The following is a 21,695-nucleotide window of genomic DNA, read 5'->3' on the forward strand; positions in this document are numbered from 1 at the left end:
GACAGGTAGAAACGATGTAGCTAATTATTATTTTGTTGCTGGTTTCTTATAAAAAACTGATACGCTAGTACTTATTTTCTTGGATAAAGTAATTTATATCTCTTTCTGAGATGACAGGAGGCCCCTAAAAATATTATCAGGCATTCTTGAGTTCAGGATAGTTGCAAATATCACAAAGAAAGTAAAAATGCTTATGCCTCTTGGCTTTTGAGACTATAAGCACAGGAGCATTGACAGATAAGAAGGTCAAGAATCTTGTTGCTCTATCAGACACAAGGGCAATCATCACCATAGAAGTAAGGATAGTCTATAAAGCACAGAGATGGGCTAACAGTTTGTAATGAAAGAGTCAGCAGTCTTTAGTCTTGGATGTATTAGAATATGGACCTGGGTAGTATTTTCATTATATTCTTCAGAACAATAGCAAAGCCATACAATGTTGTTGGTTTTCCATAGCAATGACTTTCTGACCCACCTATCTGCAGACTCTCAGGATCCTCTTATGGTCCAAAGAGATTGAGACTAAAATCATCTCAAGGTGACAGGGGCCACAGCTGTAGGGGAAAATAATGGAAGCATAAATTTGGACTTTGGTGTGTCAAGAATAATTTTTAGTGTCCTCGAGAAATAGTAATTCTAAATAAACATGAAAGACCCGGCTTGCAGTGGGCTTGGATCTGGAGGTTAGTAAGAGATTGGACAAACATAACATTCAGCATCCTTTGGCGGGGGGGGGGGGGCAGCTGTCCCTGGAGGCTGCTTCCTTGGAGGTGGGGGATAAGGCGTGGGCTCAAGGGGATTTAGAATCTGCCAAGAGGAAAAGGAAGAAATCAAACATCCCAAAGCAGAGCCTTGGCCTAAAGAATGACAATGTTAATGTTAATAGCTTTTAGATTCATGAACAAGACAATTGTTATGTGATTAAAGAGTAACAGAGGGGTAACATGAAAACCATGAATGTGTAATGTAATTCGTTTTTCATCTTCTAGCCATGAATACAACAGAGATGAATGGATAAGATTGCTACATTATAACATAGTTTGTTTTACACCAATTCACCGCATTGTGTTAACATATTTCCAATAACGTGATCTAACAACAGGATAGATATGTTATGTGTATCTCTATTCAACTGCAAATCAGAGTGCCTTTCCCTACCGTAGAATGTCTTAGATTATACAATGTATTTATTTCTCTCTTTTACCCATCACAGTCTTTGAGTTGATCTGCTTTTGAAGATTTTTTGGCTTCATCCCTGACTTTATGCTCTCTAATGTATTAATTTGGGAGAACTTTACCTCCTATTTCTTTGTCTCCAATATGTCATCAGGAACTCAGAAGTCTTATTTCTATTACATTCTTATATTTCGTACCATGTTCTAAAGGGGGTGCCAGGGTGCTTATTGTGGAGAGAACCATGAGCCATGGTACCTGAGTATATCTATGGGAGGGTGAAAGAAAAGAGTACTCAGAAAGAATGGGATATCCATTTCCTTCAAAAAGTGATAGCAACAGTGATCAGTTAAGGAGGTGGGCCAACTGCTTTGTGGGTCGGAGCATCATCACTTAGAAAGTGATCTCCAAACTATCTTGATAAGATATACTAATCCATGCACTTTTAATACAGAATTGTTCATAATTTAAAAAAATCAATTATACATGCCTTACTATACTAATATATTATGCATACTAGAAAACATGCAGAAAGTTTCGAATTTTAAGACATGGGGGAAAGATGAGAAAAATAATTTTCAATTTAAATCTTTAAATTTTAAATGTCAAATTGTTCTATATTTTTTTACTATTGGTAACTCAGGGCATCCTATACCCTTAAGGTTTACCATGAAAAATATAGTTGTAAATTGCCTTTTGGCTAATTTTGAAAAATGGTGGTTAACTTCTCCAATCTAATTAGATAATTTTTACACAAATAAGAATTCTTGAGAAAGAGCTAATATTAAGGTAGGAAGTAGGCCATGTCAGTTCTTTCATTTTCTCGGTCATTTGTGTTTAAAATGTAATATTATTATCAATCTCTGAATTCCAAGCAGAATTTAGAAGATACTAATTATCTATATTTCAGGGTTTAGTTTAATTTAGATAATATAATCTGTAAATCCACCAGAGAAGTCTTCTGCAAGTTTCAATACCTTGCCAGAAGCTGAAATCTAAAGAATGAGAGAGATGGTGAGCTGCTCTCATCCCTCCCTCAGGAAGCCTACTGTACAGCAGTCGATACTAAACTACCTGACCTATGAAAACCATAGATATAAAATGTAATGCATTTTTCATATTCCAGCCCTGGAAAACAACAGAGAAGAATGGATAAGACTGCTATAGTGTAATCTAGCTTGTTTTATAATTATTCATCATAGTAGCTTGACTTGGACAGCATAGGGGCAGCGTTGTCCATCCCCATATTAAACCTTAGACAACTTTCTTTCTTCCTTATTAGATCATAATAAATTTAAAGAGAAATTCTAATATCTTCTCCCTGTGTTCAGTAGATGTGATCTTCTTGCCCCTCCCCTGGGGTACCTGCTCCCCCCCATCCCACCCCCTCGCCCACCCACCTGGCAGATCCCTAAGCTAGAAAATCAAAAGGGATCCTCCAGAGGGAAGAACAGAAATGGGCAGGCTTATTTTTCCACGCCTCTTGTAAAAGTAAGCAAGGACTGTTTTAGTTCCTGCTTTATTTACTTCCCTGCGGTCTGCTCCTCCCTCTAATGTACACAGCCTCACACCTTTTTGAATTTTCTCCCAGCTCTGGTCTAAAGTAATTTTGGTGCTGAAGGGCAGAGGGAGGGAAGCTGCATGCTCAGAGTGGCCATGTAATACACAACAGCTGATCTCTTCTGACATTTATCTCTGCTCGTGAGAGGAGATGGAACAGCTCACTCATGAAGATGAATGTCATACAAGAGCTCTGCCATCATGCATCCTTCCCAGGGATCTCAGGAGAGAGATTTGGTGCTATACAGAATATTAGAAACTCTGTAGAAACAGGGTAGCCTGGTGACTTGACTGCCCTGCCTTATTAGATCCTGTTAAGTGAAATGATGCTCCCATGTTAAACAGAGCCATCGTCATTATAAGTTTATCTAATTCACTCTCTGTCTTGGCATTTGCTTCTTTCATGCACACACAGAAAAAAAAAGATAAAATTAAAAGATAAAATTTAAAAAAATGACTTCCCAGCATATTTTAACGTACAAATGGAAGGAGACTGAGTTCATAACCATGCATTTGTGTACTTTGCTCCTTGCTTCATTGAAAGCTTTATGATTTTAAAAGTGCAGACCCTTCCAAGGATAAATTGTTCAGAGAATGGAAAAGCAAAGGGGAGCCTTTTAGCTGTGGAATGGCTCATCTACCCATATCATCTTTGACCCAACATGCATCTAGGATCTGGCATATTTGAGAGCACACTTGATTTTCACCAGGCTTCTTCTCCGCCTAGAAGAGCAGATCAAGGAGAGAAAGTTTCTGGAGTGAAACTTCTACCACTCATTAATGATGTGACCTTGGGGCAAATTATTCCAGCCTCTCTCAACTTCAGATTCCTCATCAGTAAAAGGGGATAATAATGGTATCTACTTGATAAATCTGTGCTGAGGATGAAGTGAAATGAGATAAAGCACATGGAAATCTTACAACAGTGTCTGGTGCATAGTGGATGTCCAGTGAGTGTTAGCAATTATTAGTAATTAGTAGAAGCTTCTTAGTGGCATCAAATACCAGTGACATAAAGAATCATAGTGGTATGAATAATTTTCTCACTAGCTATCATCTGGATTATTTTACATTCCTTCTGTTATTTTAGACTTCAGGTTTATAGGTATCTCTGATTTATGAAAACCGAAACTCCAATTCTTGCTTGCTGAAGTAAACCAAAAGACCTCTTGTCCTTTTCTCCGTTCTTAGGAGACAGGTGATAAAATGAAAAATAATCTTGTTTTTGGGGTAAGCCCACACCTAGGGTTGAATCCTGTTTATTGTGCTTGTTGCGTGGAGTTCCTCAAGACACTTAACATCTCAATTTTCCCAGTCTGTAGAGTGTGCATAATAATACCTTGAAAGGATATAATTAGGATTAGAGAGAAGATATGCCAAGTATTCTAATGATTACTTCTAGAGTCTTAGGTCCATTTATTCTACAGGCCTTAGTTGAACAGCTGCTAAGTCCAGGTACTGTGCCAAGCGTGAAGATAGACAGACAAATAAGCATAATCCCTGCCATAAAGCATGGGCAGTGAGGGAGAGGCACAATGTGATAAGAATTATGTAAAAGGGTGGATATTGGGGAAGACTTCCTGAAAGAGGAAACACTTGTGTTGAGTCTTGAAGGAGGAAGAAGAGTTGGCTAAATGAGGAAGAAGGAAAGCAGTTCCATACAAAGGAAGAACATGGGAACCATTTGAAATATAAAGGATGAATGTTACTGCCTTGCAAACATCCCTCAGTATGTTCATATCATAATTGGGAAAACAAAAAGAACTTGATAGGATCTCACTTTATCATGGACAGATCTAATTGTAGCAAGCCAAGTGTTTCACTTTGGAGATTTATGGAACACTTCACTTTGAAGAAGGTGATCTTGGGAAAGTTTAAAGGTTTCTGAAGAGGAAAACTTTGCTAGAGGTGGAGTCATCTCCAGGACTCTGCCACTACAATGTAGCCACCAGGAGACTCCAGTGGGGAAGCCTGACGTTTGCTTTAGTTTCACCTACAGCGTAGACCCTGGATTAGGGTAGCAAGTGAATCTCCTTTAGCTGAAACTCATCCTAAATGAGGTGATTTTCATTTTTCTTAAATTCCAGCCATCAGCAACCATCCTGAAGAGGGCTGGATTATTAGTGGGGAGCTTTTAGTCTTGCCCACGACAATCTTGCCCATGAAGCTACAGCAAGGGTGTGTGTACAACAGATGTGTGTGTGTGTGTGTGTGTGTGTGTGTGTGTGTGTGTGTATGTTTTGGGAGGGTGAGGAGGTAGATTTTATAGCCCAAACTACCAACTTTCCTTAAATCACTAGAACCTTGGTTCACAGAAGCTCAAAAGCTAAAAATTATTCTATTTTATTTCTCTCTCTATTTCACTGTAGCTGTTCCCTGCCTGGAGTCCAGTTTTGGTTTGAATGGTGGAAAGAGCCTAGGGATGGGAATTTCACATACTTTTTTTTTTCTTTTTTCAGAGAGAGCAGCAACTAGGGTGCATTTATTTCCTCCTGGGCCTGGCAGGCTGGGAGCAGAATACAGACAGAGGCACTGGGGCATGTGGCCTGTTATGGCCTGGAGTTTAGCTGCCTGGGTGGTAACTGAATGGGTGTGCCAGGGTGTGTAGGGACTGGAGTGATCCTCCCAGAACTGAGAGAAGGGCCCTTGGGGTATGCAAGCAACACCAACGTTGGGCTTGGCACAGATGCAAGAGAGGGGTTATGGAGTAGATGTGAGATGGGTGTGCTGGGGCAGGGTGTGTTGAAGCATGTTGGGCCCTGGCTGTTGACTGAGAATCTGGGTGCCAAGGGCTAGGAGAACAGAAAGGCCTGTGGGTCCGCAGGAGCCATGAAGATGTGACTGCAAACAGGATCCAACCTGGGGGAGACCGAAGAGTCCAAGGTGACTCCTGCAGCGAGGCGATGAGGGGGCAGGTCTGGGACTCCCATTCAGGAATACATGGTCAGCTGTAGCCACTCCTGGGTGTTCACCTGGATTTGTCCAGTGCCATCTTTGTCAAGAGATTTGAAGGCACGGAACATGGCATCCGGTCTGACCAGGCAGCTGATGAAGTTGTCAGAATCCATGTTCCCTCCCTCATCTGAGTAGTGTCGGATGATCATGTTGTAGAGATGCTCATTCAGGCGGAATCCTGCTGCCTCAAAGGCCCCTGGGAGTTCACTGCTGCCAATGGTCCCTGAACAGTCAATGTCAAATTGTTTGTATATGGCCTGCCACTTTTTTTTTTTTTTTTTTTTTTTTTGCGGTACGCGGGCCTCTCACTGCTGTGGCCTCTCCCGCTGCAGAGCACAGGCTCCGGACGCGCAGGCTCAGCGGCCATGGCTCACAGGCCCAGCCGCTCTGCCGCATGTGGGATCCTCCCGGACCGGGACATGAACCCGTGTCCCCTGCATCGGCAGGCGGACTCTCAACCACTGCACCCTCGGGGAAGCCCGGCCTGCCACTTTTTGATGTTGTTCCACAAGTACGTGAATTCCTCGAAGCCCAGCTTGCCGGTCGTGTCACCACCATGCTGTGACATGTGTCAACGCCAATACCATCAGTCTTCAGATCAGGATGTCGGGTCACGACTTTGTTGAGAATGTTCATGAGTTCTGTGGCACTGACCTCCATGTCCTCTCTAGCCAGCTGGGCAAAGGCCTCCGGAACTGCCGTGCCTTCTCACTCTCATTGGCCTCGATGTTGGGGTAATGGGTGCGAGGGGGCGGGGGCTCTGGGTTGTACTGCGCAGGTGCCTCGCTAATGGCGCTAATGACCCCGCCCAGTATGCGCACGCAGTTCCGCACCCGCCCAGTATGCGCAGGTTGTTCCACGCAGTTCCCGGCAGCCGCCGCTTCGTTCTCTTCTGCCGCCGCCGCCTCGGGCCCACTGACCAGGCCTCCGAGCACATTCCCTAAGGCCCCCGCCCAGGCCCCCGCCTCCCCCGCCGCCTCTTCCACCCTTCCAGACCGAGTTAACCAGGAACATGGCTGTGACTCAAGATTCTGCCTCGCTCGCGCGTCGGCCGGTCAGCTAGTCTCCATATTCTTATTTTTACTCTCTCTCTTGTTCTCTGTGGTGGCTGGTGGGGTAGCATAGAATTTGCTTAGGATGAATGTGCCTGTGATGTGACTTCAGTGTACTTAGTACAGTGGGAAGCCTAGAACTAAGCAAGGCTCATGTCAGATGAGACCACCCCCACTGGCCTCGGGGGTATCTTATGAATCTTGAGGAGAGATGCAGGCTCTGTCTCCACTGCATGTAGGTGAAAAACTTGGGGATGGCAAGGCACTAGATGTATGTTTCCACCTGCTTTTACCTTCATGAATATATATGTATGGTGTGTGTGTTTTCACACTCATGCATGTGAAGCTCAATTTCACATTCTGGTTGGTTGTCAAAATGTTGACCATTTGACCAAAATGTGGACTGGCTCGTTTCACTTAGAAGAGAGGTGTAATTGACTAGGTTCAGCTAGGTGTAAACTGAATGTGTGCTTGCAGTGGAGCCTTGAAATCAGAATGAATAAAGGTAGAGCATATGTGGTTTGCATGCTTTCTGAGTTACCATCTGCTGCTTTACATACTTGCTAATAATCAGAGCCTTAGCTCCGGAGAAACTATAGCACTTTGGGGAAATCTGGAGAAAATAGACTGAATTAGGTAGCAAGATCCAGATGGCACCATGGGTAAAGATGCCTTTTTGGGGACTTCCCTGGTGATCCAGTGGTTAAGACTCTGCTTCCACTGAAGCGGGTGCAGGTTCAGTCCCTGGTCAGGGAACTAATACCCTGCATGCAGAGCAGTGCGGTCAAGGAAGAACCAAAAACAAGTTGCCTTTTTGAAGTTTCTAGTCCTGTAGTCGCAAAGGATATGGGTCCTATTAATAGGATGCTGAAAAGCTGGTTCATCGTTGGGGATCTCCTTCTTTGCCTAGGATGACCAAGGATCCAGGGTGCCATATTGGCAGAAGCTGATGCAAGAGAAATGTATAGCCTGATAGGTCATAGTCCATGGAACTACCAATTTCTCTTACTCCCATTCTTAGTTTTATGAATATTGAAAAAACCCACAAAACCAGGCAGTAGATTTTCTATTTTGTCCTTTCTTGCTCACTTGATCTTTTTGCTTTGGTGGCAGGTGTCATGAAGGTAGCAAAAAAGGCAGAAAAGAATAATCCCTATTTTTTATATTTGCAAGAACGCACAGAATAATTATCTGCTTTTTCTTCCCTCTCCCCACCCTTTCCCCCAATGAAACCCCAAAGCACAATGGACAAGAAAGCCAACGTTGTAAATGTTCAAAGGTGGAATTACATCTTCTGGTGTCCTGGTGTATTCTGCATTATAATGCAGCCTTGAGGATAACATTTCTCAGGAAAGCCTGCACAGCTGTCTCAGTATTAAGAGGCAAGGAGGGAGTGTAATTGGCAGCGTATGGGGAAAATATTGCTTGGAATGTACTTCTGGGTGCAAATTACTTTGATACTGTTCTCTGAAGTATCAACATTGGTGCTTCATCTTTGACAAAGGAAAATGTGGATTGTCAGGCCGTAAGAAGCTGAACCACATTTGGGGTGACAAATGTATTCCTTTGGGAAGAAAGTCTTGTGTAGTGGAAAGAACAAAGGCCTTGCAGGCAGATCTGGGTTTGAGTCCTGTACTGGCCACTTATTAGCCTTTTGACCTTTGACAAATGGATTTTTCTAAGCTTTTGTTCTTTCATCCACACAATGGGTTGTTACAGTGATAACAAGATGACATACATTGGGTTGAGTTGGAACTCTGTATAGGGTAGTGATTGCTAAGAAACCGTCTGGCAGGCAGAAAGGAAAGGAGGAGCTGGACTCTGTGTTATCTGGAGAGAGGCAGGGGTTGAGGAACCCAGATTTGGGTAATAAAATATATGTCTCTAATAAAATCCCAGGAAGAACAGAATTATTCACATTTTCCTCTGTTTTCTAGTTCAGTGACTCTATAGCCTTCATTTTCAGACACAGCAAGGAAAGGCCTATGGCATAGATGCCACAATTAGGAGGCAGATGGATTAGCCTAGATGTTGGTGATTTGGGCTCATGACCTGGCAGTAAGCTCACTTCTCTATTTCTCCGTTTTCTAAATTTTGCTTACCAGGTGTTTCAAGTGAAGGACGTTTTGCTAGTATATAACACCAAAGGTTTATGGCATCTCGAACCCTAAATGACTGTTTTCCCCACCTTTCCCTCATTCTTGTCTCTTCTCCTTTCTCTTGTAGAAATCATTATCGCCAGAACGCAGCCATCACAGGGGCAGAGTCTGGGAAGTGCTATTACACCCTCACCTTTGCCGTCACCTTCCCGCATGCCGAGGATGTCTGCTACCTGGCCTACCACTATCCCTACACCTACACCGCCCTCATGGTAACTTCCTCTCTACAGCCTTATGGAGGCCCAACTGAAGGGGCTCTTGGAGGTTTTCCTGGAAACATTCAGGAGACCCTGTCATCCTGGTGGGGACTTCAGCCTTCCAAGGGATCCAGGGTTTGTTGTCACTAACTTGGTGGCTTTCTATTTGTCCCTTTTCCTTCCTTGGACAGAGTTCGAGGCTGAGGTCCTGACCAGTGACATTCTGGAGGCCCCAGTGGCATATAGTGCTCTTCATCTGTAGGTTGAGTGTGGGAGGTGGAGGGCAGGGGGACATTTCTTAGGGGCTCTATCTTTAAAAAGCCCTCAAATTAAGCAAGGATAAATGAGATTGGAATGAGATCATTCCGTTGAAATGGGGTAAAACCATGCAGGTCAGCTGAGATGCAGATTTAAAGGACATAGACACATTGAGAGGAGTGAAGCAGAGGCTGAGGAGGTGAAGCTTGGAAAAACTCCCTGAGTTCACCTGAAAGCTGCGGAGGTGAAGCTTGGAAAAACTCCCTGAGTTCACCTGACAGCTGCTTCCCCATTTCCAGTGGTTCCCACGGCCACGGGCTGGAGGCTGTTAGCAGGATCCAGGGCAGACAAGAAGGGTGGAACAATAAAGTATTGAATCACTGCAAATGAGGGTCACAATCTTTTTATGAGAGGAGGGTAGTGTCAACCTGTCCAAACTCGAAGTCAGCATTCCGATGTCCTATCAGACCCTGCACAGGGCTCATTTGACCAACCTGAGCAAACTGCTTAAACCATGCAGTTTCCTGTCATTTGAGAAAGTTGGCAAACCATCCCTTTCCCCTAGCTATTTCATGGATATCCTGAGGATTAATGAGCTAAAGTATCTCTTATAAAATACTTTCACCCTCTTCATTAATGCAAAATGTTATTAGCATATTCATAATAATATGTGTATAAGCAAACAGATATATCACTTAGCCTGAAGGATGAGCATTTTCATTGCAAGTCTGTGATGGGAGTTGGAAAAGACGATAACCAAGAACATCTTTCCCCTCAGAAGGAATGTTCAAGTATAAATACAATTTTTTCTGCATTGAGAAGGCGTACCTTCAACCACTTGGCTAACTGCTTCATAAAAGGACATCTGCCCTTCTCTCCATAGGTTGGTTTGCCTAAAGAGAGATTCTTTTTTTTTTTCCTTTTTTTTTTTTTTTTTTTTTTTTACTATTTCCCAGACTGGAAAAGATATACGACTAGTATTATTTGCGTACAGCACTTAGAGATCTCAAGAACTTAATCCAAGAAATGTGCATCACAACCTTTGTTGTAACAAGGCATGTTGTTGTAAAACTTGCTCATTGCCTTTAGGGACTTACAACAGGCAAGATTCATGATCCCCTTCAACAGCTGTTCTTATTGTCTCGCCTGTGAAACCCTGCACGTGAAAAGTCTTGGGGAAGAGGATTCCTTTTTGAATGCGTGTTTGCCTTTTCCGTCCGGGGGAATGATCCATGGTTCCAAGACACTATTCTTTACCCTTGTTAGAATATCTTTGACCTCCTGGAGATTCTCAGTGGCAATTAGTCTAAAAGTTTAGAATACAAAGGGGCTTGGGGAATTGTCTAATTCACCTTTATCATTTATAGATGGAAAAACTGAAGCCTAGAAATCTCACATTTAGCTAGTGGCCAAGCAGGGAACAGAGTACTGGCCTTTGACATCTATTCCTGTCTGAATAGAAAGTCTGAAACTCCTTCAGCCGGCCTTGACTGCATCTGGCTTCTTACTTTGAATTTCAGACTTTGAATCAGCTTGTAGGCACTTAGCAAGGACCCATCAAAGCATCTTAGAATAAAAATGGGATCATGTTTGGGGAACAACACTCTTCTCACCTGAACCACATCCATAGCACCCAGAGTTATAGACAAAAATCTTGGGTTGATGACTTGAACTCAACCATTCGAGGTTATATAATCACACAACCTGATGATTATATGCACCTATAAAAGTGGGCTGCCATTGCCGTAACTACTGTATGTCATAGCTTTTGTCTTTGGGACCACTCAGTACTCTTGTCAGACTAAAGCACAAGGTCTAAAGTTTACAATCAACAAATAGTTTAGGAGCCACTGAGGTCAAGTTGGGGATAATTTCATATTGAGGGGGGACAAAAATTCAAGAAAAGAAGACCCCACCATCACTTGATCTCAGTGAGAGGAAGAGAGAGGTCTTGTTCATTGATGCTTATTGGCTTGTTACTTTGCCTACTGACTGAACCTCTTCCCACTAGGAAGAGGACAGTTAATGAGAAAGAGAGACAGGAAAAGGGTAGCTTTTCATTTCTTCTAAATGAGTAGAACAGAATAAGAAAGACAATTTGTTCCTTGAAGTAAAAAATGTATCTACTCAGTTTTAGGTTTTACATTTCCAGTAATGCGTGGGCTTTGTGTTCTCCAGGTTTAAGATGATAATTGACTCTGTGACTTCTCTTAAAAAACTCTTGCTCCCATCATGAACAAAATAAGTACATTCTGTAATGCACAGTGGTCATTTTTATTTTTGGACATGTCCTAAGGAGAAACAGTTTTCTTCCAACAGATGAGTGATAAATGTGAATGATACCCCAAGGGCAGAATTAACTGGATGTTACTTGGGGGTTATGCTGAGGGGTGGAAAATATATTTCTGTGTGGAATTCACAATTGTGTAAATTTTTATAGCAGAGGACACGTATTTTGGAGGTTTTTCAACATGAATATAATTTTGCAACCTTAAAAGTTTTATTATTCTCTTGTAATAAGGGAATTAGTATTTGGATCTTTCAAATTGCTATCTTCCAGATGCTTGCCAGGAACTCTGTTGGATAATTGTCCAAATTATAGTATTAAAATAAAGCTGAAAGAAAGAAATACAATATTATTGTAATTATGAAGCAAGCAAAAGGAGTTCTATTTAATCATCCATCTCAAGGTATCAATAATTGCAGTGATTGTTAAAGTGTTGTTAGCAATCCTTGTTAAAGTATTTGGATTATGTTCTGGATTGCCCCTAGGTAGCCAGGAGTATTGGTTGAAAATGGCACCCCAAGAGAGTTTCTGATGGACATTTTAGAGAGTAAGAAAATGGGACCTCACTGAGAACTTACAACTACATGAGTGGGCAAGAGATAAGAAAAGTGATCAGAAGTAGGATCCATGTGTTGGGAGAGCTTAAGGCTTTTGGAGGGTAGAGTAGGGTTTTCACCAGATGCATATACCCACTGTGGTAGATGCTCCCAGCATGATCTTTAGAGATAAAATGGAGTGTACTGTGGGGAGAGTAAGGGAGGGGAGGGGGAGAGAGGGAGAGAAAAAAGAAAGAATTGAGAATTAGAATGCCATATTCACAATCTCTTCTAAAGGGCTCACGTTTAAAATGTGTCCAGTAGGAAATACCGACTTACATGTGGTAGATCAGAGATGCAATGAGCAAGTCATAAATCAGTGTTGTCACTTAATCAATAGACAGACACCTATCTTTGTATGGGCAAAAGGAAAGGACAGGCACCAGTAAAGGGTCCTGATGTTGAGGAGTTGAACACAAAGAGCCATTCTGGAGGAGCTGAGGTGTGTGTGGATGGATGGTGAAGTCACTGACCACAGGAACCCCTGAATTCCAGGGTTCTGAGCACAATGTAAGAACAAGTTTTGGAGTCAGACAGGCCTGGATTTGGGTCTAAGCTCTGTATTGTCTTGCAGTGTAGTCATGGACAAGCTATTTAACTTCTTTCAGCCTCAGTTTTCACATCTGTAAAATTGGAAGCATTGAAGTGGTTATTCTACGGGTTATCAAGATTACATGACTTGATACATAGCAAGTGTTAGCCAAGTGCCTACAACTAGTAAACAATATTAGGTGGTGACCCTTAGAATGTTTATTCTTTTTTTAATGAATTTATTTTTATGAATTAATTTATCCTTTTGGCTGCATTGGGTCTTTGTTGCTGCACACGGGCTTTCTCTAGTTGCGGCGAGTGGGGGTTACTCTTCATTGTGGTGCATGGGCTTCTCACTGCGGTAGCTCCTCTTGTTGCAGAGCACGGGCTCTAGGTGTGCGGGCTTCAGTAGTTGTGGCTCGTGGGCTGTAGAGAGCAGGCTCAGTAGTTGTAGTGCACAGGCTTAGTTGCTCTGCGACATGTGGGATCTTCCTGGACCAGGGATCAAACCCATGTCCCCTGCACTGGCAGGTGGATTATTCACCACTGCACAACCAGCAAAGTCCCTATTATTCTCTCTTTTATGATGATGCGTGATTATTTTCTCTGTTGGACAGATTGGAAGATACCCATTCACAATACATAATAAAATTTAAATTATGTAAAAAAAAATCCCAATAAAGGACCCCCAAAAATAAATGCAAAATCTACTGATGGTTTTCTTAGGGTGGTTGCTTATAATTATTTTTTCTTTGCTCTCTTTTCCAAATCATCAGCAATAGAACTTGGTTTATTTTTAGTGGAAAAAGGGTATTAAAGTCACTAATCAGCAAATCTGTGAATACACATCTAGAGACTAATCACTTCTCTCAGTCTCAAAGTCAATCTATGTAACTTAGGGAGAATGGTATTGGCAGACTGGGGCAGTTTGAGAAAGCTCATTAGAACCTGCTTACAGGATGTTCTCTTGTTTTTTATTTAACTTAAAGGTGTCTTTTGTTCTCTTGTGATGAGAAGCCTTCGATTCTCTGATGAGCGTGTTTAAGTGACTACGGAGAACTAGGCAGTACGCAGATAAAATAGGCCATCTCCTTAGGGGTGAGCTTTCTTCGGAATTAGTGGGGACAGGGAGTGTAGCAGTTCAGGGGATAACAATGAGAAACAAAATGATTTTTGAGTGTATAGTGCTTCTTACTTTATCAGTAGCCACCAGCAGGGTAACCTGCTGAGGTCAAGTGAAGCCTTTTATGGAAGTTTTAAGGGAGTAGCTGATAAAGCAGAGGGGGCAGAAGACGCTTGCCGAGAGGCACCAGTGAGGCTGCGGGCTGAGTTATCAGCCGGATGTCTTTCATGGGTAGGTAGGATTTTCTTTTAAGCCAGCCTCTCTGGGGGTTTCCATAATTGCCTTGAGCTCATTCCCATTTTTATAAAGAAACCCACCCCTGTGGCTTCGCAGGGCTGTTATTCCGGTTGGTTGTTGGCACACACATTCAGAAGCCCTGCTTCTCTCATCAGTGATCCCAACAATATCCAATTAGACACGGCCTTGCTGGACCTGAGATGGGGGCGTTCACCTAAAAATCATCTTCAGGAGAACAATACAAAGCCATTTTCGCAAAAGGCAAACCAACGGAAGTTTATAATTGGTTTACTTCTGGAAGTTGTCTGTGGCTGGAGCTAGAATAATGCACTAAGCACAGAGGTGTCATGTATTCGGTGGCAGGTGGAATGGTCAGAGGGACAGAGATTTCATTGAGGGGCACAGGGAGATGGCTGCATGAGCAATTACAGAAAATGGGCTTAAGCTAAAAGATATTAGGCATTTGTTGAATTGTAATATTTATAGTAATCATGAAAAGTGTCATAATAAGAAATTAATAAAGAGCTCGTAGGAGAAGAAAACTTTCAAACTTTGCTTCCTCCAGCATTGCCCGTTAACGTGACAGTGTTTTAAAGCAGTGGTCCCCAACCTTTTTGGCGTCAGGGACCAGTTTCGTGGAAAACAATTTTTCAATGGGCTGGGGGCGTGGGGATGGTTTCGGGATGATTCAAGCGCATTACATTTATTGTGCACTTTATTTCTATTATTATTACATTGTAATATATAATGAAATAATTATACAGCTCACCACAATGCTGACAGGAGGCGGAGCTCAGGCTGTAATGCAAGCGATGGGGAGCTGTTTTAATACAGATGAAGCTTCGCTGGCTCGCCCTGCTGCTCACCTCCTGCTGTGTGGCCCGGTTCCTACCAGGCCACAGACCGGTAGCGGTCCATGGCCCTGGGGTTGGGGACCCCTGTTTTAAAGGACAATGTACGTGGGCAAAAGATGGTTTTTCTTTTCTTTTTTTTTTTTTTACTTTTTTCTTTTGTATCTAATTGTGTTGGATGACTTCTACAGACAAAACTGCTTCCAAGCCTCCTCCCCTTATCTGATTTATAGAATCTAGATTTTATTTTTTTTCAAGATTTGGCAAGAAGAGCTACGGCCTGTTTGTAACTTCTGTGACATCACAGAATGATGGCCAGTACTTTTCTGGAGAAGCGTCTCTATCTCTCCCCCATCTCCCCGACATCTTGTAGCCATAATAAAATGTGAAACAAATAGCTTTGATGGCAAGAACAAAAGAAACAAAACAAAGCAAAACCCCTCAATTCAGCAGACAGTGTTTCCCAAAGCGTATTCTGCAACACTGCACGATCCTGAGATCTTTAGAGAAAGAGGGTTGAAGAGTCACATAAATTCTTGAAACACTGTTTGCTCCTTTTTCTTCTAAGAGTTCAAAATGTGTATTGGCATGTTAAAGAATCTGAACAATTCTGCAGCCATGAAAATGTTTTCATTTTCTTTAATTCACCGTATTCCAGGTGCCTTGGCTATGAATCTCCACCCCTCTATACGTCAGCACTTAATAACATCCTGAAGATTACATTTTGGGAAATGCTTCAGGAAAGGGTATTGATTTCCTAGTTTGGGGGCCTGGAATCTTGATAGTAATTGTGAGGCAGAGTCTACTCAGTTCAGATTTCAATAACTAATATTGGGAGCAACTTTCACCCAGAAATGTATGGAAGTGATTAAAATAATTTGTTTACGATCACAGAGTAAACAGAGTATCATTTAAATCCAGGGTGATCTTGACTCTTTATGAGGGTGCTGGAATTTCCTTTTACCAGCGTGGCTGAGACGGGCCGACTTTCTGATGGGATCATTTTCATTCTTGTCCTGTGCCTTCTCTCCTGGGATGCCAGATGGACACTTCTTCTATTAGCGCTTTCATTACACTGATTTAATATTTATTTTCTTTTTAATATATGAATTTCTTTCATGAGCTTCTTTTAGGAGGATGTTTTTCTATTCCTTAATGGTTTTATTTTTCCTGTTTTTAAAACCATTTTAAGTCTAACTTCATTCAATTATTGTCAGAAAATGTGGCTTGTATAATATCTGCTTTTTAAAAAAAATTTAGTGAATATTTTTTATAGTCCTGCATATGATTAATTTTTGTTATAGTTCCCTGAACGTTTGAGAAAAAATAAAGGATGCTCTCTGTAAAGACAGCTTGACATATATCTATAAAAAACAATATTGTTCAAATACTCTATATCATTTTTTTTGCAATTGGTTTATTCAAGACTGAGGTACTGTTTTAAAGCCTCCCACTCTTAGTACAATTATTTCCCTTTCTGCCATTTTTGTGCTGTACATTTCAATTCTGTGTTATTTGATTCTTAAGATTTATGAGCTTTTTATGTTCATTGTGAATTGTGCCCTTTATCAAAATAAGATTTTTAAATCCCATTTAATGCACTTGGTCTTGACTATGACTTTGTCATAGATCACTCTTGCCAGGCCTGCTTTAATTTATGTTTGCTTAACCATTTAGTTTCAGTATTTCTCTTTTAAAATATTTTAGTGGAGGCAAACAGAACAAGAAGATAATTCAGGAGTGTTTTTCATACACATCATGGGTCTTTCTTTAATTCTCTTTGAAAGTTCCTTTTATATACAATAGGCAGTGGGATTTTAAAAAAACTAATCTGAAAGTTTTTGTCATTTAATAAGGCTGTTTAACCTATTTATACTCAAGACAATTTTTGGTGTTACTTCTGTCATTTTGGTTTTGTGCTATTTTCCATGCTTCACTGCTTTTCTTTCTTTTTTTCTCTCCCCCTTCCCCCATCCCTCCCTTCTTTCCTTCCTTCCTTCCTTCCTTCTTTCCTTCTTTCTTTCCTTCCTTCCCTTTCTCTCTCTCTCTTTCTTTCTCTTTTATGCAACATGGAGTGACCATGTTTTCTTTGATTATTTTTTCTGCAGTGTTTATAATTCTACTAGTGTTTCCCTTTTAGTTCTTAAAAAAAATTTGAACTACATTTCCTCATCAAAAGTAACAGCTAATATTGAGTGTTTCCTGTATGACAGCACTTCTCATACACAATAAACTGCTAAATTATAGCAATCATTGAATGACATAGGTAATGCCATTTTATATACATGTTAAAGATGAGAAAACTGAGTTACAGAGAGGTTAAGTACAGAATTTCCACGACTCTTCTAGAATCCACAACCAAACTTTGAACCCAGGCAGTCTGATTCCAGAGCCTGCCCACTTAGTCATCTTGCTATTCTGCCTTTCCATTTTCAAGAATTAAATAATATGATGTTCATGTAAGTTGAAAAGTTAGTATTTTGTTTTACTTTATTCCTTACTTACACATTTCTTTTTACTTTCATTTTAGAACCAGATGATGAGATTAACATTTGATAATATGTGTTTTCTCCCTCAAAAATTATTTTTTATATTTGTATTATGTAGTAGCTGTGTTTTCCAATAGTCATTTAGACAAAACTTGTTTAACTGAACTGTCCCTTGATACCATTCTTTAGTTGGATTTGGGGCAGCTGAAATTTGTCTTCAAGTTATTATTGTCAATAAAGATAAGATGATATGTTTTCTGAGCTCTTGCCTAACTGAGCATGTATGAGCAGAAATTCATGAGCAAAACCTTGGCTGGTTATAGGTTTACTTGATTATAATCCTGTGTACTTTCAAACTCTAAGCAGGGCCTTTGTGTTTGTGTGTATACCATTAGTTAGCCTCCTTGTCTCCTCAGGGGTGTGAGACTACCACCTGATCTCCAGTGCTGTTGCATCACAGCAATGTGTGGCATTCATTAGCACTTGACAAACAACCAGAAGACTGAAGTACAAAGGTTTGGTCCGATAAATGGGCCTTTGCTGAATCTCATCTTGAACCTGGGGTAGCCATGATCCTTCTAATTCCTTTTCTTAGTATTGTGTCAAATGCTGGCTCCAAGAAATATCACCAGAACAACCTGTTTCTAACATAGACCTAAGTGTATTGTGTACCTTGGTGTTTTAGATAGAATAGTGCCCACCGCCCACCCCAAGATGTTCATATTCTAATCCCTGGAACCTGTGAGGATGTTACTTTATGTGGCACAAAGGACTTTGCAGGTGTGATTAAGTTAAGCCTCTTGAGATGGGGAGATTATGTTGAACTATTAGACTGGGTCCAATGTAATCACAAGGGTCCTTAGCCATGAACGAGTGAGACAAAAGAGTCAGAGTCAGAGAAGGAGATTTGACCACGGAAGCCAGGGTAGGAATGATGTGATTGCTGGCTTTGAATGTGGAGGCAGACACCATGGGATAAGGAAAGCAGCTGACCTCCAGAAGCTGGAAAAGGCAAGAAAATGAATTACCTTATAGAGCCTCCAGAAGGAGCGCACTCCTGCCAAGACCTTGGATTTTTGCACAGTAAAACCCATTTTGGACTTTTGACCTCTGGAACTGTAATACGATAAACTCGTGTTGTCTTCATCCACCAAATTTGTGGTAATTTGTTACAGAAGTGATAGGGAACTAATCTATTTGATAAGGGAGAATGTGATAGAGTCTTGATAGTGTCTCAAAGGGGGAAGGGCAAAGCTGGAGTATTTATTAAGACTTTAAAGTTTTGTTAAGGTCAGGTATTTTAATGTAGGGGCTTGATTAGCATTGGGTAAAGATCATGATATAATGGTTAAAGATTGGTGGACACTGTAAGGCAAGAATCTTGAGGAGAGGGGTTCAGAGGGTCTTGGATCAATTCATTGATACTTTCTATTGAAGAGTTGATGAGATGTTCCTGAAAAATAATAAATTTATGAAAAATAGATTTATTTGTAATTTCTATTTTCCTGGGCAAGAGTTTCCTAGGACATTAAACTTATGTTGATGCAGACAGAGAATAATAAATTCATATTAATCTAGGAAACAGGCTGTGTGGAGGCAGATGATTTGGGGTCTCAGTTGTAAGGAGGATAGGATTCAGAGTCAAATTTTCAGGTATCCCTGAAGCTGTAGGAAAGGCCACAGAATCATCTGGTAATCTTTTCTTTCCTTGGAACTTTTTCGTTTTCCTTGTAAGTCAAATATTTCAATAGCATACAAGTAGATTTTAGTCTATTCCTACCCAGATGCTAAGATTTTTACTTAACTTAGAAAATTCTTTCTCTTATTTCCCAGTGTATTGGTTTTCTATTGCTGCGGTAAGAAATTATCACAAATTTGGTAGCTTAAACAATTAAAAAAATTAACTTACAGCTCTTTTGGTGAGAAGTTCAACATGGATAAAAATCACTGGGCAAAAATCAAGGTATTGGGGCTGTGTTCCTTCTGGAGGATGGTGGAGGAGAATCTATTTCCTTGCCTTTTCCAGCTTTTAGAGGACACCGCATTCCTCAACTTTTTACCCCTTTACCCCCCAGCATGGCAGGCTGAGTCCTTTGCATGTAGTTCTGGTCCTTTGTGGCTGGGGAATGTTCTCTGCTTTTAAGTACTTTTGATTAGATTGGCCCCAACTGGTTAATGCAGGATAATCCCCCCACGTCAGATAGACCTCAGTCTTAAACATATCTGTGAAGTCCCTTTTGCCATGTAAGGTAACATATTGACAGGGTCTGAAGATTAGGGCATGGACATCTTTGGGGGAGCCATTTATTCTGCCTAGCACCTCTGTAGTACATCTTTTTCACATGTAAACACTTCCTCTACCTTTTGAAGGCATTACTCCATTTTTCATAAAATATATTATGAATCTTTTATAAATATTTTCATAGGAGCCATGTTTGTTTCATTTGTCTAGCAGACATGTTATTTGTTAAATAACAAGGTGGGCAGTTTTTCCTCGGCCCTCTTAATACCTATTTGAATATGTTAATACCTATTTGATCTTTAGCTGGAAGGACTATTGTGTGCACTGGCGTTCTTGTGTTAGAGAAGGACCGCTTCCCTTTCACTGGTTACTGAAGTCACCGTGTCCCTGTTGTTAGGGTATGCAGTGTGGTTGGGAGGCAATCTCTTAACACCTTTATGACTAAGTCCACTGTTTGGGTTATGGAAAGTATCTTCAGAGGTCTTAAAGATTGTTGACCAAGAACCCTATTTTCAGTGGTTACCCCATTTTGGTATCTTTCTGCATTTTAAATGAGTGTTTAAATGGGAAGGTAAGGTAGGGAAAATCAGTTGCTACCAGTTAGTGGTTCTCTTTGCTTAGCATTCTCCCTGGATCAGTTGCTTTCTATTTTCCTTCAATATGCTCCCAGCCCTCCTTATATTGCATGATTCTAAAGTAATCTGCACTGCTGAAGCTCTGTCTCATGTTCCCGAGTGTCCTGCATGTACTCTGTCTTCATGGTAACAGCTTTCTTTACATGCAACTGTCATGGGAAGAATGTTGTCTGCCCCTGTTCTTTTGCTTTCAGTGCAACTTGAAAACAGATATTCTACTGTGCAGACATAGGCAGGCATGCTGCTTCCTGTTCAGCCTCACTGAACTTCTTCCGGGGAGTAGGAAGAGCACCCTTTTAAACCACTTAATGCCCACGGTCAGGCAGATTAGGTTAACAAAAATACTTCTAGGGGCTTCCCTGGTGGCGCAGTGGTTGAGAGTCCGCCTGCCGATGCAGGGGACACGGGTTCATACCCCGGTCCGAGAAGATCCCACATGCCGCGGAGCGGCTGGGCCTGTGAGTCATGGCCGCTGAGCCTGCGCGTCCGGAGCCTGTGCTCCACAGCGGGAGAGGCCACAGCAGTAAGAGGCCCACGTACGGCAAAAACAAACAAACAAACTTCTAAACTATAAGGAGTTAAATGAATATAAGCTTTGTTGCTGTTTTCACCTATTGTTATTATCAAAAATCTTAATATGCACTTCTGTTTCATCTGTGCTCCAGACTCACCTTGACGTTCTGGAAAAAAGCGTGAACCCCAAGCAGGTCTACTTCCGTCAGGAGGTTCTCTGCCAGACACTAGGAGGGAATTCATGCCTATTGGTGACCGTCACTGCCATGCCCGAATCTAACAGCACTGACCACCTGGAGCAGCTCCGTGAGTAAACGACAGACCCTCTTCTTTGAAGATTTGGTGGTGAGGGTGGGGGTCCTCAGAGTCTTGGAAGCACTCTGTCCCTTGGAGATCAGAAGCTCCATAAAGCGTTGGGGACTGGTCTACCTTTATAGAAACCCAACTCTTCTTGATATGACAAAAGGGTAAATATTCATGTTGCTCTGTTATCAAAGGGAGAAAACAATAAATTGCAAATTGTCAGAAAGATGAAATGACTTGTTGGAATTGAGAGCAGTTTACAAGTGACAGTCACTTCTGCTAAAACAGAACCAGGACTGGAAAATGAATCACATTTTTCAACTTCTAATCCAGGGACTTTTCTCACCATGCTCACTCCCGTTATACTACGCTCACGGTCAGTCAAGGTTAGGAAAGGAAGGAAGTTGAGGGTTGGAGGACTGGCTGAAGAATTCCCTTGATGACCTGGATTACAGTTTGGATCAGAAGAGCTGACAGTGTGGAGGAGGCTGTAGCCAAGAACTGTAAAACCAAACCAGAACACACAGGCATACA

At 41.5% G+C, this 21,695-nt stretch overlaps 1 protein-coding gene and 1 pseudogene across 2 annotated transcripts in view; one reads left to right on the forward strand and one right to left on the reverse strand.

Moving 5' to 3' along the window:
- LOC132488550 (A-kinase anchor protein 13-like) overlaps positions 1-21,695 on the forward strand; it is a 180,899-nt gene that overhangs the window by 89,913 nt on the left and 69,291 nt on the right. For both annotated transcript variants that reach the window (XM_060096846.1, XM_060096845.1), the window contains 2 exons: positions 8,967-9,111; positions 21,011-21,164. In XM_060096846.1, the coding sequence (XP_059952829.1) occupies positions 8,967-9,111; positions 21,011-21,164 (299 nt within the window). The remainder of the gene's footprint in view (positions 1-8,966; positions 9,112-21,010; positions 21,165-21,695) is intronic.
- LOC132487412 (calpain small subunit 1-like) lies at positions 5,589-6,702 on the reverse strand (annotated as a pseudogene).

Source organism: Mesoplodon densirostris, chromosome 4, assembly GCF_025265405.1.
Source record: "Mesoplodon densirostris isolate mMesDen1 chromosome 4, mMesDen1 primary haplotype, whole genome shotgun sequence".
NCBI classification, from domain to species: domain Eukaryota; kingdom Metazoa; phylum Chordata; class Mammalia; order Artiodactyla; family Ziphiidae; genus Mesoplodon; species Mesoplodon densirostris.